Source organism: Lissotriton vulgaris, chromosome 6 (assembly GCF_964263255.1).
Source record: "Lissotriton vulgaris chromosome 6, aLisVul1.2, whole genome shotgun sequence".
Classification (NCBI taxonomy): domain Eukaryota; kingdom Metazoa; phylum Chordata; class Amphibia; order Caudata; family Salamandridae; genus Lissotriton; species Lissotriton vulgaris.
This window is the reverse complement of record NC_141694.1, coordinates 1270354468-1270374062: the sequence shown is the minus strand read 5'-3', so window position 1 is coordinate 1270374062 and position 19595 is coordinate 1270354468. Positions and strand designations below refer to the sequence as shown.

General features: G+C 45.1%; 1 protein-coding gene across 1 annotated transcript in view; it reads left to right on the top strand.

Annotated features, from left to right (window-relative positions):
• CNKSR3 (CNKSR family member 3) overlaps positions 1–19595 on the top strand; it is a 211473-nt gene that overhangs the window by 61804 nt on the left and 130074 nt on the right. The window contains exon 2 of the mRNA XM_086927390.1: positions 13412–13575. Coding sequence (XP_086783516.1) covers positions 13412–13575 — 164 coding nt within the window. The remainder of the gene's footprint in view (positions 1–13411; positions 13576–19595) is intronic.

Sequence of the window (19595 nt, the reverse complement as noted above, 5' to 3'; positions counted from 1 at the left end):
GTGTTAGATTTTTGGATGAACGATTTTGTCAGTTAATATAATCGGGCACTTGTATGACCGCAATGAAACCGAGTTTCATTATTTGAAGTGGCACATTTTGCCCAGGCATGTATTTGCCCCCAGGGGCTTGCACATTCCACTTTGTGGTGCTGCTTCGTGTTTGCCCATCTTGCAGTGGTCGGTGATTGATTGGATAGTACCCTGCAGGCAAGGAGGGTGGCCTTTCCGGAAGGAATGTTGTTCATTTGGAAAAGGCCTGGAAGTGCAGTTGAACCAGGGTGTGGGGAAAATACAGAGGGGTTCCCTGAGCTTAGGAATTTAACAGTTCGATGCGTGAATAGATAATAAATTCCAGGACTGGTAGTCCTGGTTTTGGAGTGGGTTTCATATGACTACAAATCGCACCCAGTAAGCAGCAAAAAACAACGGACTGGGCGAGCTTATTGTGACTCTATCGCTAAGAACGCAGTGCTCCACTCCCTGTCTTGTGTTCTATTAATTAGTTGTTAAGGTGTGTGAGTTTATTTGGATCCAGTGTCAGTAATTGGAACTACAACTCCCATAATGCATTGATTAGCTTAACCTAATCCTCGCATCGAAGCACTGCATTCGAGGTGGTATGGGGTGATCTAAACAGGTCACCTGATTCATTCATGGTTTGTTAGATCCAAGAATGCGTGTACACCTCATAGTCATGGGTGGGTTGCTAATTCTACAAAAATGTGTGTCCCCTTGCCCACGCTGAAAGTGTGTGTCCGGAAGCAGAGGCGTCGTGCTGCGTACCATAGATAATTCAGTGAGGAGGCCGTGAGTAGTTCTGATACTATCTGAGCAGGCCACACCTGAAGCTGGCGCGGGGGAGTCAGTGACGCCGCGCAGCGCGCGCTGAAGGAATGTGATGCAGCCATGTCCCCTTACAGCACGGACACCCAGCGAAAGACTTGCAAAAAATGGAGAATAGGGAGCCTTGCATGTTTTGTAGGTTCCCTTAACGTGGTTTGAAATCCAGAGTCCGTAGCCCTGAACTTTACAAAACACCTTTTAAGGTTTAGGGGTGGCTGTTGAACTGCCAGCATCTCTGTGGGACGCACATGGAGACCACTTTAAGGGTCTTGTCTGCTTCCGTGAAACATGTGTGAGTCGCTCCATGCCCCCTACAGTATTTATTTATTTATTTATTTATTTATGCATTTTTATATAGCGCGGACTTTACCCGAAGGCGTCAGAGCGCTTCACATTAGGAACAGAAATGAAACATAATGAGAAACATTACAGAAGAGCAGATTACTAAAACATATGTTACTTACATAAGGTAATAGTGACAATTGTGAGCAAACAAAAAACATGAGGTAGTAAAAATTGTGAGCAACCAAAAATACATGAGGTAGTAAAGGTAATAATGACAATTGTGAGCAAACAAAATACTTGAGTAGTAAAAATTGTGAGCAACCAAAAATACATGAGGTAGTAAAGGTAATAGTGACAATTGTGAGCAAACAAAATACTTGAGGTAGTAAAAATTGTGAACAACTAAAAATACATGAGGTAGTAAAGGTAATAGTGACAATTGTGAGCAAACAAAATACTTGATGTAGTAAAAATTGTGAACAACCAAAAATACAGTACTGAATGTCTTGGGGGCAAATAAATAACCATGCGCTGCTGGTAAAAGTAGAGGGCAGATTCCCCAGGCCCTTGTGTAGTATGAACGTTTTCCATAGTGACAGTTAGCATATGTCTTTAAACGGGGGCCTTAAATTGATCTAGGGGGTGTGTGGGAGTGGAGGGGGTGCTAGCCACTGGCCAAGAGGAGCATCATGGTGAAAACCGTGCTTTGTTTTTAGCGAAAAAAAATTAAAACTGAGTGGCAGTGAGCCTCCTTAACATCCGTTGTCACTTAGCTATATCCTGGCTGGGAGTAGACTTCGAAACAGTAAAGATTTCAAATAGTCTCAAAGTCTATTAAGTGCCACAAAGTTAGGGTGACCAGGCGTCCTGGATTTGCCCGGACTGTCCCGGTTTTCCAACAGTTTTCACGGCAGATTTCAGTAAAATCGGCTCATGTCCCATGTTTTTATTGTGTAAACTGAAAACAGTGAGAGGCACTAATTTAGGTGTTCCAAAGCAGGGCTAGTAAGCAGCGGTTATGAGTGAGCAATTTAATTAACAGGTATGATGCTGGTTTAAACAAATTCATTTGATCTATTATCTGAGTGCCTCTTCTGTGTTTCTATGAGGATGAGGGCTGTCATTCTTTGTCACTTTATTGATGTAAATCTGTAGTCCTTCCTCTATTTTTGAGAAATGTCCCGGTTTTTGGGTCCCACGATCTTGTCACCCTACACAAAGCAAGCCATGAAGGAGTGGGTTTTTGTGTAGCACACCAAACAGGTTAATAAACTGGGTGATCAAATTGATGTACCCAGAATCAAACAATGTGTTAACAGGGTGAAGCCGCAAATAAACTCAAGTCTTCTGGTTCCACAGTTGACAATTTGGTCACAAGGCCAAACATCCTTCATAAGCAAAGCCTGTACAATGTTGGATAAGCGTGGTAATCCAAGGGCTGTTAATTGGCACAACTATAGGCATCTGTGTTTGACAGATTTGAAGGCTGAAAACCCTGCAGAACCACACTTTCATCCTTAATAAAAATGAGTGTCATTGACTCGAATAAGTGTAGATCTTTAGGGGTGTGGGAGGAGGGTGAACGCTGTGCTCTGTAAATACAAATGTTATGTTACATGAAAATTATGACACTAAGGGCTTTAAGTAAGGCCGGTTTCTTTGTGATCGGATAACTGGACGTACTTAAAAAAATGGACATTGAAACTGGTCCCTTTCTGGCTCTTTTTATGTCCTTAACTATTTTGCTGTCAAAAACATGGCTCGATTTCTGAACAATGAATGAATGTAAGAAACGTTACGGTAATCCACAACAGCGAATTAGTTCCTGCTTATATTTTACGTGTTTTGCTTCATTTTGTGTTCCCTAAAAGTGTTCGCTATTTCCAGGATGTTGGGTTTCTTTATTTTGTCCTTGTAGCATACTGCTTTTGTATCATGCATAGTTTGAACCAAGATACCTCCAGATGCTTATAAGGGACTATGATTGCATTGAGAGCACTGGAGGTGATGGTGAAGGCAGTGTGAGGTTGCGAGTGCCCTTCAGTGGGTCAAAAAGGTGTTCAGAACATGTGGTCATCCAATCATTGGCCTTCTGTAGAGCGCAGAGAACAATGGTCTCTTGTTCTGGTTGCAATTGTTGTTTTGTGCAATTGTGTTCTGAGGAGGTATACAGTTGCAAAAACATTGAGAAGGCAAAAGTAAAAGAAAATGCAGGCTTGACAGGTGAGTGGGGTTGTTGTGTGTTTGGAGGGTTGTGAAATGATAGAGATTCGAGGAAGTGCGTTTAGGAGAAAGTGAAAAGAGGGTTCTGAATAGGAAAGACCTGCGATGTAGCAGGTGGAGAAGTGGAGATAAAAAAGGACATCACCAAGCACACACACAACCAGCTGTTGGTGCACGCTTCCACCAGGCACACACCATCAGGCGTCAGTGCACTCTTCCACTAGGCATACACACGATCAGCCGTCAGTGCACGCTTTCACCAGGCACACACACTACCAGCCGTCACACACTACCAGCCGTCACACACTACCAGTCGTCACACACTACCAGTCATCAGTGCACGCTCCCACCAGGCACACACCACCAGCCGTCAGTGCACGCTTCCACCAGGCACACACCATCAGCCGACAGTGCACTCTTTCACCGGGCACACGCACCACCAGCTGTCGGTGCACGCTTCCACCGGGCAAACACAACACCAGCCGTCAGTGCACGCTTCCACCAGGCACACACACCATCAGCCGTCAGTGCACGCTTCCACCAGGCACACACCATCAGCCGTCGGTGCACACTTTCACCAGGCACACACACTACCAGCCATCACACACTTCCAGCCATCACACACTTCCAGCTGTCAGTGAACGCTATCACGGGGCTCACACACCACCAGCCGTCAGTGCACGCTTCCACGGTCAGTGCACGCTTTCACCAGGCACACATACAACCAGCCGTCAATGCACGCTTCCACCAGGCACACACACCACCAGCCGTCAGTGCACGCTTTCACCAGACACACACACCACCAGCCGTCAGTGCACGCTTTCACCGGGCGTACACACCACCAGCCGTCCGTGCACGCTTGCACCAGGCACACACACCACCAGCCATCCGTGCACGCTTGCACCAGGCACACACACCACCAGCCGTCCGTGCACGCTTGCACCAGGCACACACACCACCAGCCATTCGTGCACGCTTCCACCAGGCACACACTACCAGCCGTCGGTGCACGCTTCCACCAGGTACACACCCCACCAGCGGTCCGTGCACGCTTGCACCAGGCACACACACACCACCAGCGGTCCGTGCCCGCTTGCACTAGGCACACACACCACCAGCGGTCCGTGCACGCTTGCACCAGGCACACACACCACCAGCTGTCCGTGCACGCTTGCACCAGGCACACACCACCAGCCGGTAGTGCCCGCTTCCACCAGGCACACACACCACCAGCGGTCCGTGTACGCTTCCACCTGGCACACACAGCACTAGCCGTCAGTGCACGCTTCCACCTGGCACACACACCACTAGCCGTCAGTGCACGCTTCCACCAGGCACACACACCACCAGCCGTCGGTGAACACTTCCACCGGGCGCACACACCACCAGCCATTAGTGCACGCTTTCGCCGGGCACACACACCACCAGCAGTCAGTGCACGCTTTCGCCGGGCACACACACCACCAGCCGTCAGTGCACGCTTCTGCTGGGCACACACATCACTGGCCGTCAGTGCATGCTTCCACAAAGCACACACCACCAGCCGTCAGTGCACTTTTTCACCAGGCGCACACACCACCAGCCGTCAGTGCAGCAGGCATGCTCTTCTCTGAGTTTCTTGGTAAATATGTGTTCTATGCCTGGGAAGGGAGTGGGTCGAGTTTCCTTAAACCATGTTGAGTATGCAGGTGCAGTGCATGAACTCGTGTCTGAGGGAGTCATGCTGCCTGGGGCTCATTCACTCCATAATCTTAAATTGCGCCTGCACCAGGCTTTTTCTCATTTGTAAAGTTCAGCGCATGCGCACAGCTAGGCAGCCCCCACACCCCTGGAATGACAGCTTTGTACAACTAGAATGGAAACAACATTCAGAGCAATGAAAACAAGTTCATTTGATGCAAAGAACTGTTAACAAAAACCATGTCCAGCTATTGTAGATCTGGCAGCTTAAACAAAACATCAACAAAAAACAAACAAGCATTGGCATTGCCAATGGGTCTCGCTTTTTGGACCCTATAAGTATTTAGTTATGCAGCAGGCTATCCTTGGTGCAACAACACCAACTGTTGAATGGCTAAACACTTATAAGGTCCCAAATGCAAGACCTATTGGCTATGCCAATGCTTTTGTGGTGTATTATGCGTTTCTTTCTGATGTTTTTGTGACTTCATGCTCGAGTCTGTAAATCTTATCCTTTGAGGCGGATCCACCACAGCTTGTAGGAGAAGCTCACGTGGAAAAGTACTTAAGTTAAGAAAAACACGACAAAGCCTTGCATCTCTAATACCTTGGTGTCTCGTCCCCCCCCCTCCCCCCTGGTCTGTGATTGCTTGTGAATGCAACTTTTCCTTCCCTTTTCCCAGCTTGTCTCGGAGCTAGATAAATGTAATGGATCTAACGCGCATCCCCGCTATTGTCGTCGACCTTGTCTGTTGCATTTTATCTTTTTTTTTTCTTCGTATGAAAGGCCCAAGGTTTGGGGGAATCGGCCTCCAGCTGGACCTATAAATCTGGGCTCGCGCTGCAGTTCCCTCGCCGGAGCGGCCCAGCTGTGCGCCTCTCCCACGCGGCGTCCCTGGGGCCTTTGTAGATCTCCATGTCAGGTGCAAGGCCTCGCGGGCAGAAGCTTCTCGCCTCTGATTGGCGTTTTAATCACTGGAACTAAGTGTCTTCGTAAGTAGCTGGTGCGTCGCGTGCAATTGCCCAGTTAGGCCTCAATGTTTGTTAGGTCTCATTTGTTTGTAGTACCACTCAAGCCACTGCAACCCATTTAACAGAGTTATGGTGTCGTTCCTAGTGCTCCTGCTAAATGTTTTAAATGTATTTTTTATGAGTAGGACAAGGCGAAATCGTTAACTCTATCACTGCTCCTATGTAAATGGTTAGATTAAAATTGATTTTAATTGTATCAGATCAACACCATTTTACTAATTGTTATTCGATCTATCGATCTCCTCTGGGCTTCCTTCCTGTGTTTTATTCGACTCTTGCTGTCCTCAGATGAGTTCCCCTTCGGAAACTGGCAACCCTTCGGACACGTTTTAACTTTCTCCAGCCCCAGAGCCTCTTGTGTGAGTATGAGTATGTCGTAAACAAAAGCCACCTTTCTAGAAGACTTGTTACAGTTGTCTTATGGGCAGGCACCAAAGTTCCTGTCGTTGGGAGGGGGGTGTACACACGTTCAGATTTCTGTTGACCTGGGCCTATGCTATACGTACAAAAATGTGCCCATCGAACTCCTTTGAAGTTTGTTTAAAAGGTGACTGAAGAAGTCATGGCTGTGCATCAGGGCTGTAATTAAGTTAATTTTCCAGTGTTGTTTGAACACGATTTCAAGTCGTGACATTTATATGTTTCTTCTTTAATGGTCCTTGCGTAATGTTTTCAGAGAGCGTTGGAGAGAAGTTCCTTCACTCGAATCTTTGTTCTCATGCTAGTTATGGGGTTGTCCTTATATAGGCCTGTAGGCTGAGTAAGGTTCCTTCTTGGGACTGCTGGTTACTTTTCAGGTCTTTACCTGGTTGGTTCCTTTGCACGATTTTCATTTGGAATTCTGGCCCCTAAATGTTTTTTTCATTGTGCTGTTTTTCTTTGTCGGGAGATTTGGAAGCTGGGTCCTTGGACTGTATGTCTCCTGCTCTGTAGTTATTTTAAAACCAATACGTTTAGATTGGGGCCAGCTAATATAGCAAATTTGGTAAATCTTTCCATGCTGAACATGAGATTGCGCTCACCTAGTTAATTCTTTTCAGATCTTTCTTCCCCTCCTTCAGAAAGGTTGCGCTCTGTTAATGTCAGTAGTGCTTATTTATTTAGCAGGAGTGGCAGATTCTTGACTGGTGGAGACTTGTTAATAGATTTTAGTGCAACTGGGGGGGGGGGGGCGGTGAGGGGTGAAACTCTTCTCTAACACTTTGAGTTGGTGGGATGATGCTTTTGAGGTAACAAACATACCAGCACAGATTCAGTCTGTCAATCTTGGGCATGTCTTCTGCCTCGATGAAGTACCAAGGGGACTTCCCTGTGGAAAAGTAGAAGGGCAAGCACTCAGCTGCTCAGCTTACCTTTGTGTACTATTAATGCATACCTCTGAACTTTCCCTCTTTTCTTGTGGTGTTTCTCACCTTGGTCTCCTCTTCACCGTCTAGAATGAGGAGGCGCCTTCCAATACCTTCGGAAGGCTTACCCATCCTGAAACCTTCTTTGTCCTCAAACACATTTTCATCACCATTAGTTTCAGCAAGATTACTCTCTCCTTGGTGACTGAAATGGTTAAGAGATATGTTATTGGTGGTAATGATATGGGCCAACTTTGTGAAAGTTTGGTGCAAGTGTTCTTTAATGCAACATTTGAGCACGAGGTTGCATGACTGTGCTATGAGCCATCAGGTGAGGAATGAATGCAACCACATCAAAATGCTCTGTATTTACGTTGCCATTGTGAACTTTTGGTCATGACCCAAGCACATTTGTAAATGTTGGCTCTCTAGCTCTCTTGTGAAGTGGTCTCCTCAAATATTTTGGGCAAATCTAAACAAGTTTGGTATTCCCAGAGACAAATATTTTTTTTGATCCTCCTCTTCCATATGTTTATCAAAGCCTGTTCTTGCACTCTTGGCTGTGCAAGGACCTCTGTGTGAACATCATGGCAAAATCATACCATCTTCTTTGATTTAAGTGGAAAATGTATGTGTAATCATAAAACCAATGTGTTTGGGGTTGCTTTGAGTTACTGTGTTCATGAAGTTTTGACTGCGGCTCCTCGAATGAAACGATAAACCTGCTGTAATTGGAACAAGGCGGCATCTCCTAGTCCTCAAATCTTCCCACCCCCATAGCTGTATTTTTCTCAGATTGGTGGCAGTCAATGATTCTCTCTCCCCCCCCCCCTCTCCCTCCCAAAGTCTTTACAGAAAATGTTTGTTTTCTGAAAGCCTTTGTTGTTACTGATGCCAAACTTACTTCCCTTTCTGGCAGCTCTTCCACATGGGAGGCATACTTTTACTGGCTCTGACCTCCCCGGGTATGTAAGCTGCAAACCTTTCCACAGTCTTCACAGGCAGTGTGCGTGTTGAAGCACGTCCTCGGAGATGCCGCATTTTTGTTGCTAATAATAACGGTGTCCGCTTCATTGTGGAAAGAAAAACATATGACAGGAAAGGAGATTAGTGATTTGTTTTCAGGGAGATGTAAGCAGCAATTTGGGCTGATCTGGAAGTCCCATAGAACTCTTTATTTCCAGTTGGAGGAGTACTTTCTGTTCAGTCTTGAGTCTTCTGACAGAACTCAGCACCTTTTTACCTCATGTCACATTTTCCGGGTTCTTTGAAAGCATGGGGCACATGGAATATCACTGTTCACCCAAGTTTCCCATTTCCTTTCCTTGGGTAACACTCTAGGTGCCTCACTCTGTCTTCACTTTCATACTGAGGTGCATCCAACAGTAGTCCCTTTTCCAGGAATTCATGAATTCTCTCACTGATTTTGTCTCTGCGTCCTCTTTCTATCCTGATATAACAGCCAAATATTCATGGGACTGGTAGTTCTTAGCAGTTTATTACAATGGACCTTGAAACCCAAGGAAACGTAATACAAAGCTACATTCTCTAATTCGTATTATTGGTGATTGTTTTAGAGCCAGGACACAACAAGGAAAATATTTTTTTCTACAGTGGGTGACCCCTTAAAATGGCTTTTTCAAACGTTGAGGTGTCGGGGCTCGAACAATTACAAAAATGTTTCCTGCATAAGGCTTAATAATGGACAAACGCGTGGATCAAAATATAGAAATTACTCAACTTGGCACTTTTAGGATCAACATTTGTGAAGCCCACCCCAATGAGGTATTGATTTTCTAAAGTTTGGTAGTGATATTAGAACCTTGATAACATTGAAGTTCTGAGAAGTCCAATAAATACATGTTCCAATCAATACTTCTAATTTGCAATTGGATGTTAATAATGTTAATTTTAAAATGCAATTCGTCCATTACCGTAAGCATTAGAGAGGGATGTTTTTATCCCAGCCGTCTGTTTGCTTTTTACCATTGCAGTGGTTAATCTCTAAACTTGCGTTGACTTGCACCTTACCGCAGCTGGTGCTTCAAAGCCAAATCTCTGGGATTCACAAATCTAAATTCAAAATTCAATGTCCTGTCTATCTTTATTAATAGCTTTTCCAAATATCCGTTTGTAGTTAAATTTCATGAGAAAGGTCCCGCAAAAAATAGATTTTACATCACTACATATTGTGAAATAAAAACATCCAGATATGTGTTGTGTGTTTTGGTGTGATGTTATTAATGGTTCATATTTGTGTGATGTTTACAAAGGACTTCTGCAACACATTCATTTCCCAGGACCGGTATTTTTGCAGTGAATTCAAGGGAAAATATATGCCTTCCACCCCTCACTAATCTGTTAGGCACACCTTTTCACACAGAAACACAAATACTTGCTCAAATTCAAACCTGTGCACATGCGGACACCCTTGCACACATCCCAAACACCTTAACAATCACATGCACCAACTGGCAAACACACGCACCAGCATAAAGAGACCGTACACATCAAAACAACATATGCACCATCACACGATGACACATCATTCTACACCATGCCATACTCCTCTCATACTATTCCACCACATTCCACTATTGCACCAACCCGCGTGCACTCTTGCCCCCCCCCCCCTCCCCTCTCTCCCTCCTTTCACGGGTGCCTGCACTGTTAGTGTTCTGTGTACGTTGTAGTACCTGGTTCTGCTGTTGAACATGCAGCACCCGTATGGGAGTTTGGTTATTTGCTCACTGCATCTGCTTATATTATCCTGTGCATGCGAGGGAGCTTCCCTTGCCTGTACATGTGTATTGTGTGTCAAGTAACCACGTTCATTTTGCATTGCTTCTCTGAATCTCATGTGTCTGCTGATTCAGTGTATGGAACCAGGTGATGCTTCTTCCGGGTAGTGTTTAAAAAAGCTTTTCACCTCAAAAGTCAAAACGATTGACTGGGCTAAGGCTTGTTGAATATATTTTATTTCAGTTAGTCTCGGTGGGTGTTCATTTTACTGAACCCCTCTGGTGAAGACAACCCATTTAGGAAGACAGGCTACAGTTCACCAATGTGTGGACGGACCATGCTTGGGCAGTGTCGATTTGATAATGCAGATGTCAAAACAAGCTAAACGTGGTGAGCCAATAAGCGGATGCTTTGACTGCTTATTGCAAGGAGGATCTGCTGCCAGGGCTCTCTGCGTCCGCCAGATGCGCTGGAATGCACAAGGGAACCTCTCTTAGCTGTAACTGAAACCAGATCAGGCCCAGAACACGGTGTTAAGCCATGGCCCATAAGACGTGTCAGAGGGATGTCTGGACACCAGCCACCATCTTGGCAGGAATCAGAGAAACATCTGTTTGACACCAGTAGGGACTTCATGAATCTGATCTAATGTTAAGGACGGGTGTTGGACACAGGCTGCGTTCGTCATCCGCCCTGGGCTCTTAGCAGGGCTAACCATTACCGGCAACAAACTGGCCATCCTGTCAAATGAGTATTCCTCAGCCAGGTGGATGCAGAAAGTAGGACAGAAAGAAAAGTTTACCTTCCAAATTGTTTGCATATCTGTCAAATTTTCACCGTAGATATGGTTTTGAAGAGCCACCTACCATAATGATTGAGCAAGTCCTGTACTGTGGAAATTGGTGTCTTTGTAAGTTATCGCTTTTTTACTTGAATTTAACCCCGTGATTTCACTCGTCTTTTAACTTTCATTTTAAAAAGGAGTGTTCAGGGCATGATACGTGGTGTCCTGACAATCTGACACCATAGCAGTCCAGTAGAGTTTTTAAATGTTCATGTTGTATAAACAGTATAATTGCTTTTCTACCCAGAGTGTAAGGGCTCTGGGATGTTTTGAATGGATCCTGACACAGTAGTGCAGTGCACTGGAAGCGTTACAGTCCTTGTGTACATGGCAAACCACTTTTAACCCTAAGGTTACTGTGACACTGTGTAACAGATGTAAAGTATTACCCGACACGGTGATGCTTATTTTATTGACATGGGGGGGGCCGAGCGAACCTCCCAGGAGCAGTGCCTGCGACCAAAGGTCAAGTACAGATTCTTGCAGGGGGTGCATCGGCCCACGGAGCCATCTGATCCGGAATTACAAGGTTGCCTTCCGAGTTGTCTAATTGATTCCTGCTGGAGCAGCAGTGACAGTAAAAACTAATGTCCCACCCTCCCTCGTCTGCTCCTTGGAGGAACCGATCTGTTTATTCTGCTCGAGGACGGGCACTAGAAACAGGAGCCCGCGCTAAGCACTCGCCGCCGAGGATCACATACCCCCTGCGGGGTGCAGCCCTGAGCCCGGGCCGACCTTTGCTTCGGGTCCTCCGGGTGAACTCGCACCTATCTGCCAGCTAGACTCTTGGTTATTTTAAGCGGGAGAGTCTAGACGCGCTTCGCCGTCCGCCGTCCGCCGCTGGCAGCCCGTGTTGAAACGGCGCGCGCAGGGCTGTCAGGCCGGCTCCTCGTGACCCAGACTGCCTTCTCTCCCTCACTGGAGCCTCCGTTGAGGCGGGATCTGACAGGAATGACTAATACGGCCCCGTGCAGTTCTCACCCCTCCTGTTTTGGAGGAATATTCGGGATGTTTTTGTTCGGTCGCCTGTTGTGGCTAGGGTGCAGCTGGCTTGCTCTTAGCAGGGTGTTGGGCTTGGGAATGGAAGCAGGATTCCTTCTGGCTGCCGAGTCTTGAAGCAGAAGCCTGGGCTGACATTTTGACGTTCTGTGTTTTTACTTCACAGGAGGCATATTGCCTTGGGGCAAAAAGCCTCGATTGACTATCGCCACAATCGACATCCTAAGGAACCTAATCAGAATTACATAGCAACTCCTCGATTATGTGGAGAAGTGTGGCTCAATGATTAGAGCGGCAGACCCTGATGCAGAGATCTAGCCCGGGACCAGGGTTCAATTCCCGTCTCGGCGGGTCTTGGGCTCAATTTCCGTGGACCTGATAATTCTCGCTCAGTGCCTATTCTAATCATGGGTCCCACTCTGCAACTCTGAGCAATAGCTTGCTTAATCTCCACAACGCTAGGATGCCTGGCTTCACCTTGGTGTGCCCAGGAGTGGGCCCTTTACAGGGAAAAGCCAGGAAGGGTTCCACAGCAGTATGCGTACAAGTGCCTGAGATACCCCTTCGGGGGTCGATTCGGTGCGCTATACAAATACTACATTATCGTGGACACTCAATCTGCTGAAAGCAGGTGGAGTCTCCGGGAGAAATACTAAGAGGGAATGAGTAATGGCCTTGGGGTATTGGGACCAGAATTACGGATTCCTCTGTAATGCCTCCTAAAATGGTCATCGGGGCCCACTTGTAATCGGCCACCAATTTCCACCATTGTAACGAATCCTAAATGTCCGCACCTCAAGACCCTCATGGGTGATTTTCTGCATTCTATGAATGTCTAATCGATTGATAAACAGTAAATGTTGATGCGTAAAAGAAGTAGAATAATTTGCCTGGGTCCATATTATACTAAACCACAAAAGTATTCGTCTGTACCACTGAACTATGTAGACATCGCTCCTGTCTTGCTTGTGAAGCCTCTATGGTGCTGTAGTTTTACTGTACATGGGGACAATGTTGATAGTCGTTTTTGTAAGCTCGTTCAGACCTAATCCATTATTTGTTCTATTCTTTGTGCTCGTGGTGATCCATTGTATGCAGATCATAAATGCCAGATTATGTTAGTGATTTAAAGAAAGGTTCAGTGCTGCTTCTTTTATTCAAGTGACTGATACAAAGGTCTTTTGTAGTGGAATCAAAAAGCCAGCGTATGAAAAACAAAATAATGGATGGCCTGAAGGATTTTGTCGCATGTGTAGAAACCATGATAATATTTAAGAGAATTGACCCAATAGCTGAAATCTCTTTTCCCATGGTTGTCCGTTCCATGAGTATCCTATGTTTTTATGACCTTATGAAGTTTTCTGTTGTCTACATTCTTTCACTTCCTCCCAGTAACACTACTGCTTTTCCTCATTAGGTCTGGGTGACTCTTTACAGTGCTACGTCCCTAACTTTGAACATAAGAAGATAAACGGAGAACAGCTGCTACAGATTTCCCATCAGGATCTCGAAGAGCTTGGCGTGGCTCGCATCGGCCACCAGGAGTTGGTGCTTGAGTCTGTGGATCTCCTCTGTGCATTGGTAAGTTAGAAAATGTTTGAGCTTTGGGACCTCTTCCCCACATCCCTTCTGCTGCTAATTAACCTTGCGCTTTAAAAATTGCACCGTAAAATCCCGGAATGAAAATTGCACCGCAATACACCGGGATGAAAATTGCACTGCAAAACCCCGGAACCTGCGTTTCTGCAGACTAATGCACTTAAGAAAACAGATCGGCCTAGCATGAAGTCTCCTTCTGACAGATTGAACCTCCACCTCTTCTTTCTTAAATTGTGTTCATACAAAGCCCATTAAACAAAAAAGCAGATACTGCCAACCCACAAGTACACCAGAATCGGTGATTTATAAAATAGTTTATGTGATAAATTCTGGTTTTCTGTTAGTGTGTTCAGTGCCCGTTGGTTATTGATAGAGTACTAAAGGGGGTGTCAAGCACTTTGTCAGTTTTATTAATCCATTAGAGTGAGTCTCCCTGTTCCGCTGTACCTCCTGCGTACATGCGTCCAAATCCGATGTACTAATTGAGGACTTGTCTCTGCTTTGCCAAACACATAGGTCCATTTCTTCTTAAATGGTGTGAAATGTAATAGTTTGTAGCAATAATACCAAGATAACACGTATGGATTAGAGTTGGGTCTTGGTATGGCCTTAGCAGGACAGTTAGTCTGCCTTCTATGACAACAGCCTCTTGAATCCTCCTTTCATGTCTTAATCCTGATTGCAATCACAAGAGTCTCCTCTGTATCAATTTGAGCATCCTGTTCTGCCCTGCAAGGTAGGAAATGATGTGGCCAGACAGTTGTTTTTTGGGGTGGGATCAGGTTAATTTACTTAATGACTCAGTAGAGCTTGACTAGCGCTGGACTGCTGCTTCAAGGGCGAGTTGACCATAGCTACAGATGGGTTTGCTGACCTACCGTTGACACTAGCGCAAAGGCAAAAAGCTCTAAGCTTGAAAGCTATGGCATGACCAAGTTGGCCAGGTGGGAGTCAGAAACAGACAGATGGAACTTGTTAATTGTTTTTACTCGTCGCCCGCTTAGTACACGACAAGATAACTATCTGCTCTACCAGCCCACACGAACTCCTGCACTGTTTTGCACATTTAAACTAGTGTGCTCGGATTAAAGTCATTATTTGGAATCCGGTTCAAATTAGGATTCTTAAATTTTAATGGTATTTATTTAAAATCTATTCTACCTAAGCTTGTGTTTTAAGACTATATGCATCCCATGCACTGTTTGCACAGTTTGCTACAGATATATTTTAGGCTTTTTGCACACATATTGTAAAGATTTTAATTACTTATTGCAATAAAGGAACATTGACTGACTGATGAAACCAATGCGAGAGTCTGTTTGTGTATATGGAGTCTAAACGACGACTAAAAAAACCCTGATATGAACCAACCATGAAGTATAATTCTTAGTGATTTTGGTGGGGAGGCCCACAAAGATTGCCACCTAAAGGACAGGAGCGAGATATGTAGGATATCAGAGCAGTTATGCTGCAGCAGTGTTTCCGTGGATAATCATGTTATGTTGAAGTAAAGAGAACAGCTGAAATATTGTTCACCTTATCAGCTGAGTATCTAGCTCCCTTCTTCTACGCAAGATCTGCGATACTAGCAACATGTGCCCAGAGGGTAAACCAGAGCCCTATCTGAAGACACAAGTTTATTGGTGGAAATCGTTTGCATTTACCTCAATTGTAGGATCTTAACTACGGGTGTGAATCGCCTGTATAACGTATGGGTAAAATATTGTAAACTCAATTAGATATGCCTATGCACACGGATCTGTGATAGTTTTGACAAGTAGAAGGGCTGAGATTGAACTTCAACAAAAATGTTTAAAAAGAAAAAAGTATGAGCTGACCATAGGTTAAAATCATTTTCTCAAGTATTGGTCCTCCAGTTGGTTTGCTTTGATCGCGAAACATATTTTTAAAGGTCACATACTTATAATTATAACGCTGCTCTCTGACTTGGGCGTCTTGATTGGAGCAGCCATGCTCAACCTTCCCATCGGGTCTTTTATGAAGGAGTTTTGGTTCTCTGCAACTGCCAAAAAGAAAGCTAAAGATGTCTGCCCATGGGGCACTTAATTTCTTTTTACTGAAAGACTCTGCTTTGATTTACTTTCCTATGAGGCAAGAAGCAATTAGTTATCCAAAAGTTTTATGGATCGGACCCCAATCTGACCCCAACTAGGACATATAAATGACAGAGCTTGATTCACAGAATCCATATCAGCAGAGACTTAACTTCATTGGTGCCACTGAAACCTGTGAAAATCCACCTGTTGGCTGGATTTTTTCTGCAGTCATTCGTATATTGTACTGTCCAGCATCTCTCTGGTATGTTTCTATCATTTGTACTGCCTCGTACCTTTCTCCGCTGGGAGTGGCGGGGCTATCCCTCTGCATGGTTTCAGAGATTGTTTGACTGTACTCATTCTGTAAGTTTCTTCGTGGAATGTTTTTGTGATGCTGGCTATCTTCAAAGATGTGTTTAGTGAGGAATCCTATTAAGGTGGAAGAATCTTATTTAGCAAAAAAGCAGCATGAATTATTTTCCATAAGGTTGTGTACACTGTTACTTTTAATATTCGGAGGAAAAGAGTTGCAGAGTTAAGGGGCGAGCACAGAAAATGATCGGGCCACTTACTAATCGAGGATTTACAAAATCAAGGTTTTTTTTTTCAAGAGGTTTTATTGAGATCATTGAAGACTGACACAGATTGGGTGGTCCCAGATCAGGGTCTGAGAGATTTCTATTAAATTGTTGAGAACAACGAAGGGAAGACTGTTTGAGCATTCACAAATATTGCTGATGCCATATCCTGCCCTCATTCACACATGAAGTTACTGTAAAATAGCATGAGTTCAGCATGCATTTTGATTGTGAAAATGCCCCAAACACCCAACATGTGCATGAAAGGTCTTGAATAATTGAGCATAACGTACTAATGTATGTATTTGTAAAGGCAGTTTCTGCTAATAAGAGAAAATATCTTCCCTACTAGTTTCACCTACCCAATATTTATTGGGGTGCATGAAAAGGTTTTCCCCCGGATTTTAAAGTTCTTTCCATGTGAGGTGACAAACGGGGCCATACATGTTCAACTGCACAGTTCCCCAAACGAATTGTCTGCTTGCCCATAATCTTGGGAAATCGTGTAAGGCGAAACAAGCAGGCAACATAGAAATCCTGGACACAAGTCTAAATTTCGCACATATACTGATGTTTTGCGGAGTGGGTGCTTAAAACCCATGTAGGGGTGTTATTGTCCCTCAGTTCTAACAGCGGATATGTGTGACTTGTTTGAGGACACCCATGGAGAGGAGCCCTTCACAAAGCACTCCCATGCCATCTTTCTGAGTGACCCTATCCATAGAAGCCCTTAAGGTCACCTGTGACGCAGTCGGGCTTGGAATGATCTGCTGCCTTCAGTTGCCTTGGCTACCGCGTGTACAAAACTTCATTCATTTGCTGGTTGAAGGGACTTTCCTTCACAAGGCGACAGAGCGACACCAAAGGGGCCCTCCTATATTCAAACTGTGTCCAGGCTTGAATAACAGTAAGCAAAAACTAGAAAGCTGCTGTCTGTGCAGGGAGTCGCATCACAAAGCTGGCTTCCATCTTTTCAAAGGCAGGAGGAGCCCGCCGCAGCTCTCGGCTGCGTTTCATCCGGGCCTCCGAGCCAGAGGTGTGTATATAGTTACACCAGTGAGAATGGTGGGAAAGAATGCGCCGCCATTCTTTCGCCGTGACTGGCCCGCATTCCTCCGGTTATGCAACACTTGCTGCATTGTGTGTCGTCGTTTTCTTAAAATGGAAAACAAGCCCCTGCACTTCAGACAAGGCAGCACATTTCCGGTTTCCTGAAGCAGCACCAAAACAGGCTGCACTTGAAGGACCCCTCATAGAAGCCGGCTCAGTGTGATTTAACTGCACAGGAAATCGCACAGATCACGCCTTTGTTTTAGGTGCATGATCTGATTTAGAGCCTTTTGTGCCCCACAGTTATTGTGTCCTCAACCTTGTGATATATATTTTTGTTTTGCTTTTTTACAGTCGAATAAAGGAGCAGTTTATGAATAACGAACCAATTTTCTTCCTCGAGGGAGATCAGATTTTGCTTGCGGCCCCCTCTTTAAAGTGGAATGCCCCATTCATCCAGAAATGGTACTAAGGAGATAGGCAGTTGGCCAACCCATGGCTTGGCTTGAGGTGTATGGCGTGTTATTTATATAGTTGTGGTATTTGGATTGTTTCTTTATCTGCTAGATCTGTACTTTAGTGGTTTGTCCTGATGGTCATGTGTTACCTCAGGGCAGTGTTATGTTCCACATGTTATGGATGGAAGTGAGAAGCTGGGAAGGCGGTCAGAGCTGTGATAAGTTGCACAATTGGTTCCTGGAGTTTCTCTTCCTGCAAAAATCGTCGTCCTCCTCCTCATCCACTCCGGCTTCCAGCTTCATCATGTATTTTCTAGATTCCAGCTTTACAATAGTGGTTGTTGCTTTAGTGTGGACCTGCAGTGCTCTAAGTTATCAAATAACCAAATATTACTCACTTCATCGGGCACAGATATATAGAAGTCTGCATTTGGCACAGTGATTTTTTTTTAATACAAGCGCTTACTGAGCTATCACAACCCTGTGTCCAGTGCTTTAAATAAAGTGCAAAGGGGTGAGGTGGCTTTAAAAGCGTATCTAGGAAACCTCCACAGAGCATGTGTAGTTATGGGCACGGCCAGGTGCATAGGAGACAGAATGCTGCGCCTGACCGATTAATCAATGGAGGCTTAATGGACAAAGAAAACCCACAATCAGCTGACAACAAGAGATCTAGTTAACATGTCATACTGGAGCATAAACTGTCCCATGAGCCAAACCAAAAACACATTGACAAGGTGAATTTAAAAGCAAGCCACTCTTGGACTACTTGTTATTGAAGTCCTTTGACCGTCCAGTGTACAAAGTGTATATCTTGGTTATTAGGTTGAATTAATTAGTGAATTAGACCCTGTAATACCAATGGCAAACAAGCTTTGGCAAAGGCGATTTGTTTGGCATTGGCTGCAGACGTTTTGATTTGCCATGCTTGTTTTTCTACAAAAAAATAACAAATCTTTTTTTTTTTATTGTTTTGTTTTAAAGAGCACACAATGTAATAGTAGTGCCTGGCATTTAAGGGAATTACTTTAAGTGAGTACATTCAGCCCTTCCACAAGGAGCATATCGACGCACAAAGTGAAGTTAGCCGGAAGTGGACTGTCCCATGCTGTATTCTGTAGTAGCAAACAAAACAGGTGATGGACCGAATGTGGATCAATGTCACACATTCATCCCAGTCCAAAGATCTGGGCCCAAATCCATCGTTTTTTTGCACTCCACACCACCCTGGGTTAGACAATGGCGATATGCAAATCAGCTCTGACCCTGTGCCCCATGGGAACAGTCCAGTCCGAACTACAAAAGCCATGTCCTTCCCAGAACGGAATCAAGCATCCGAGGACCGGACCGGTTTCGAGGTAACACCTCTCATCAGCCCGGCTAGCTTGACTCCAGTGGTGTGGAGTGCCTGGGACCCACGTCTGCTTTGCAATTGCCGCCATAAGTGCGCTGGGGATGCCCTTTGCAATTGCCGCCATAAGTGCGCTGGGGATGCCCAGACGTGGGTCCCAGGCACTCCACACCACTGGAATCAAGCTAGCCGGGCTGATGAGGTGTTACCTCGAATCCGGTCCTCGGATGCTTGATTCCGTTCTGGGAAGGACATGGCTTTTGTAGTTCGGACTGGACTGTTCCCATGGGGCACAGGGTCAGAGCTGATTTGCATATCGCCATTGTCTAACCCAGGGTGGTGTGGAGTGCAAAAAAACGATGGATTTGGGCCCAGATCTTGGGACTGGGATGAATGTGTGACATTGATCCACATTCGGTCCATCACCTGTTTTGTTTGTATTCTGTAGTAGGCAGAAATAAAATGCAATTGACAGAAGATCAGCCCAATGGGTGAGAATGACTGGCTG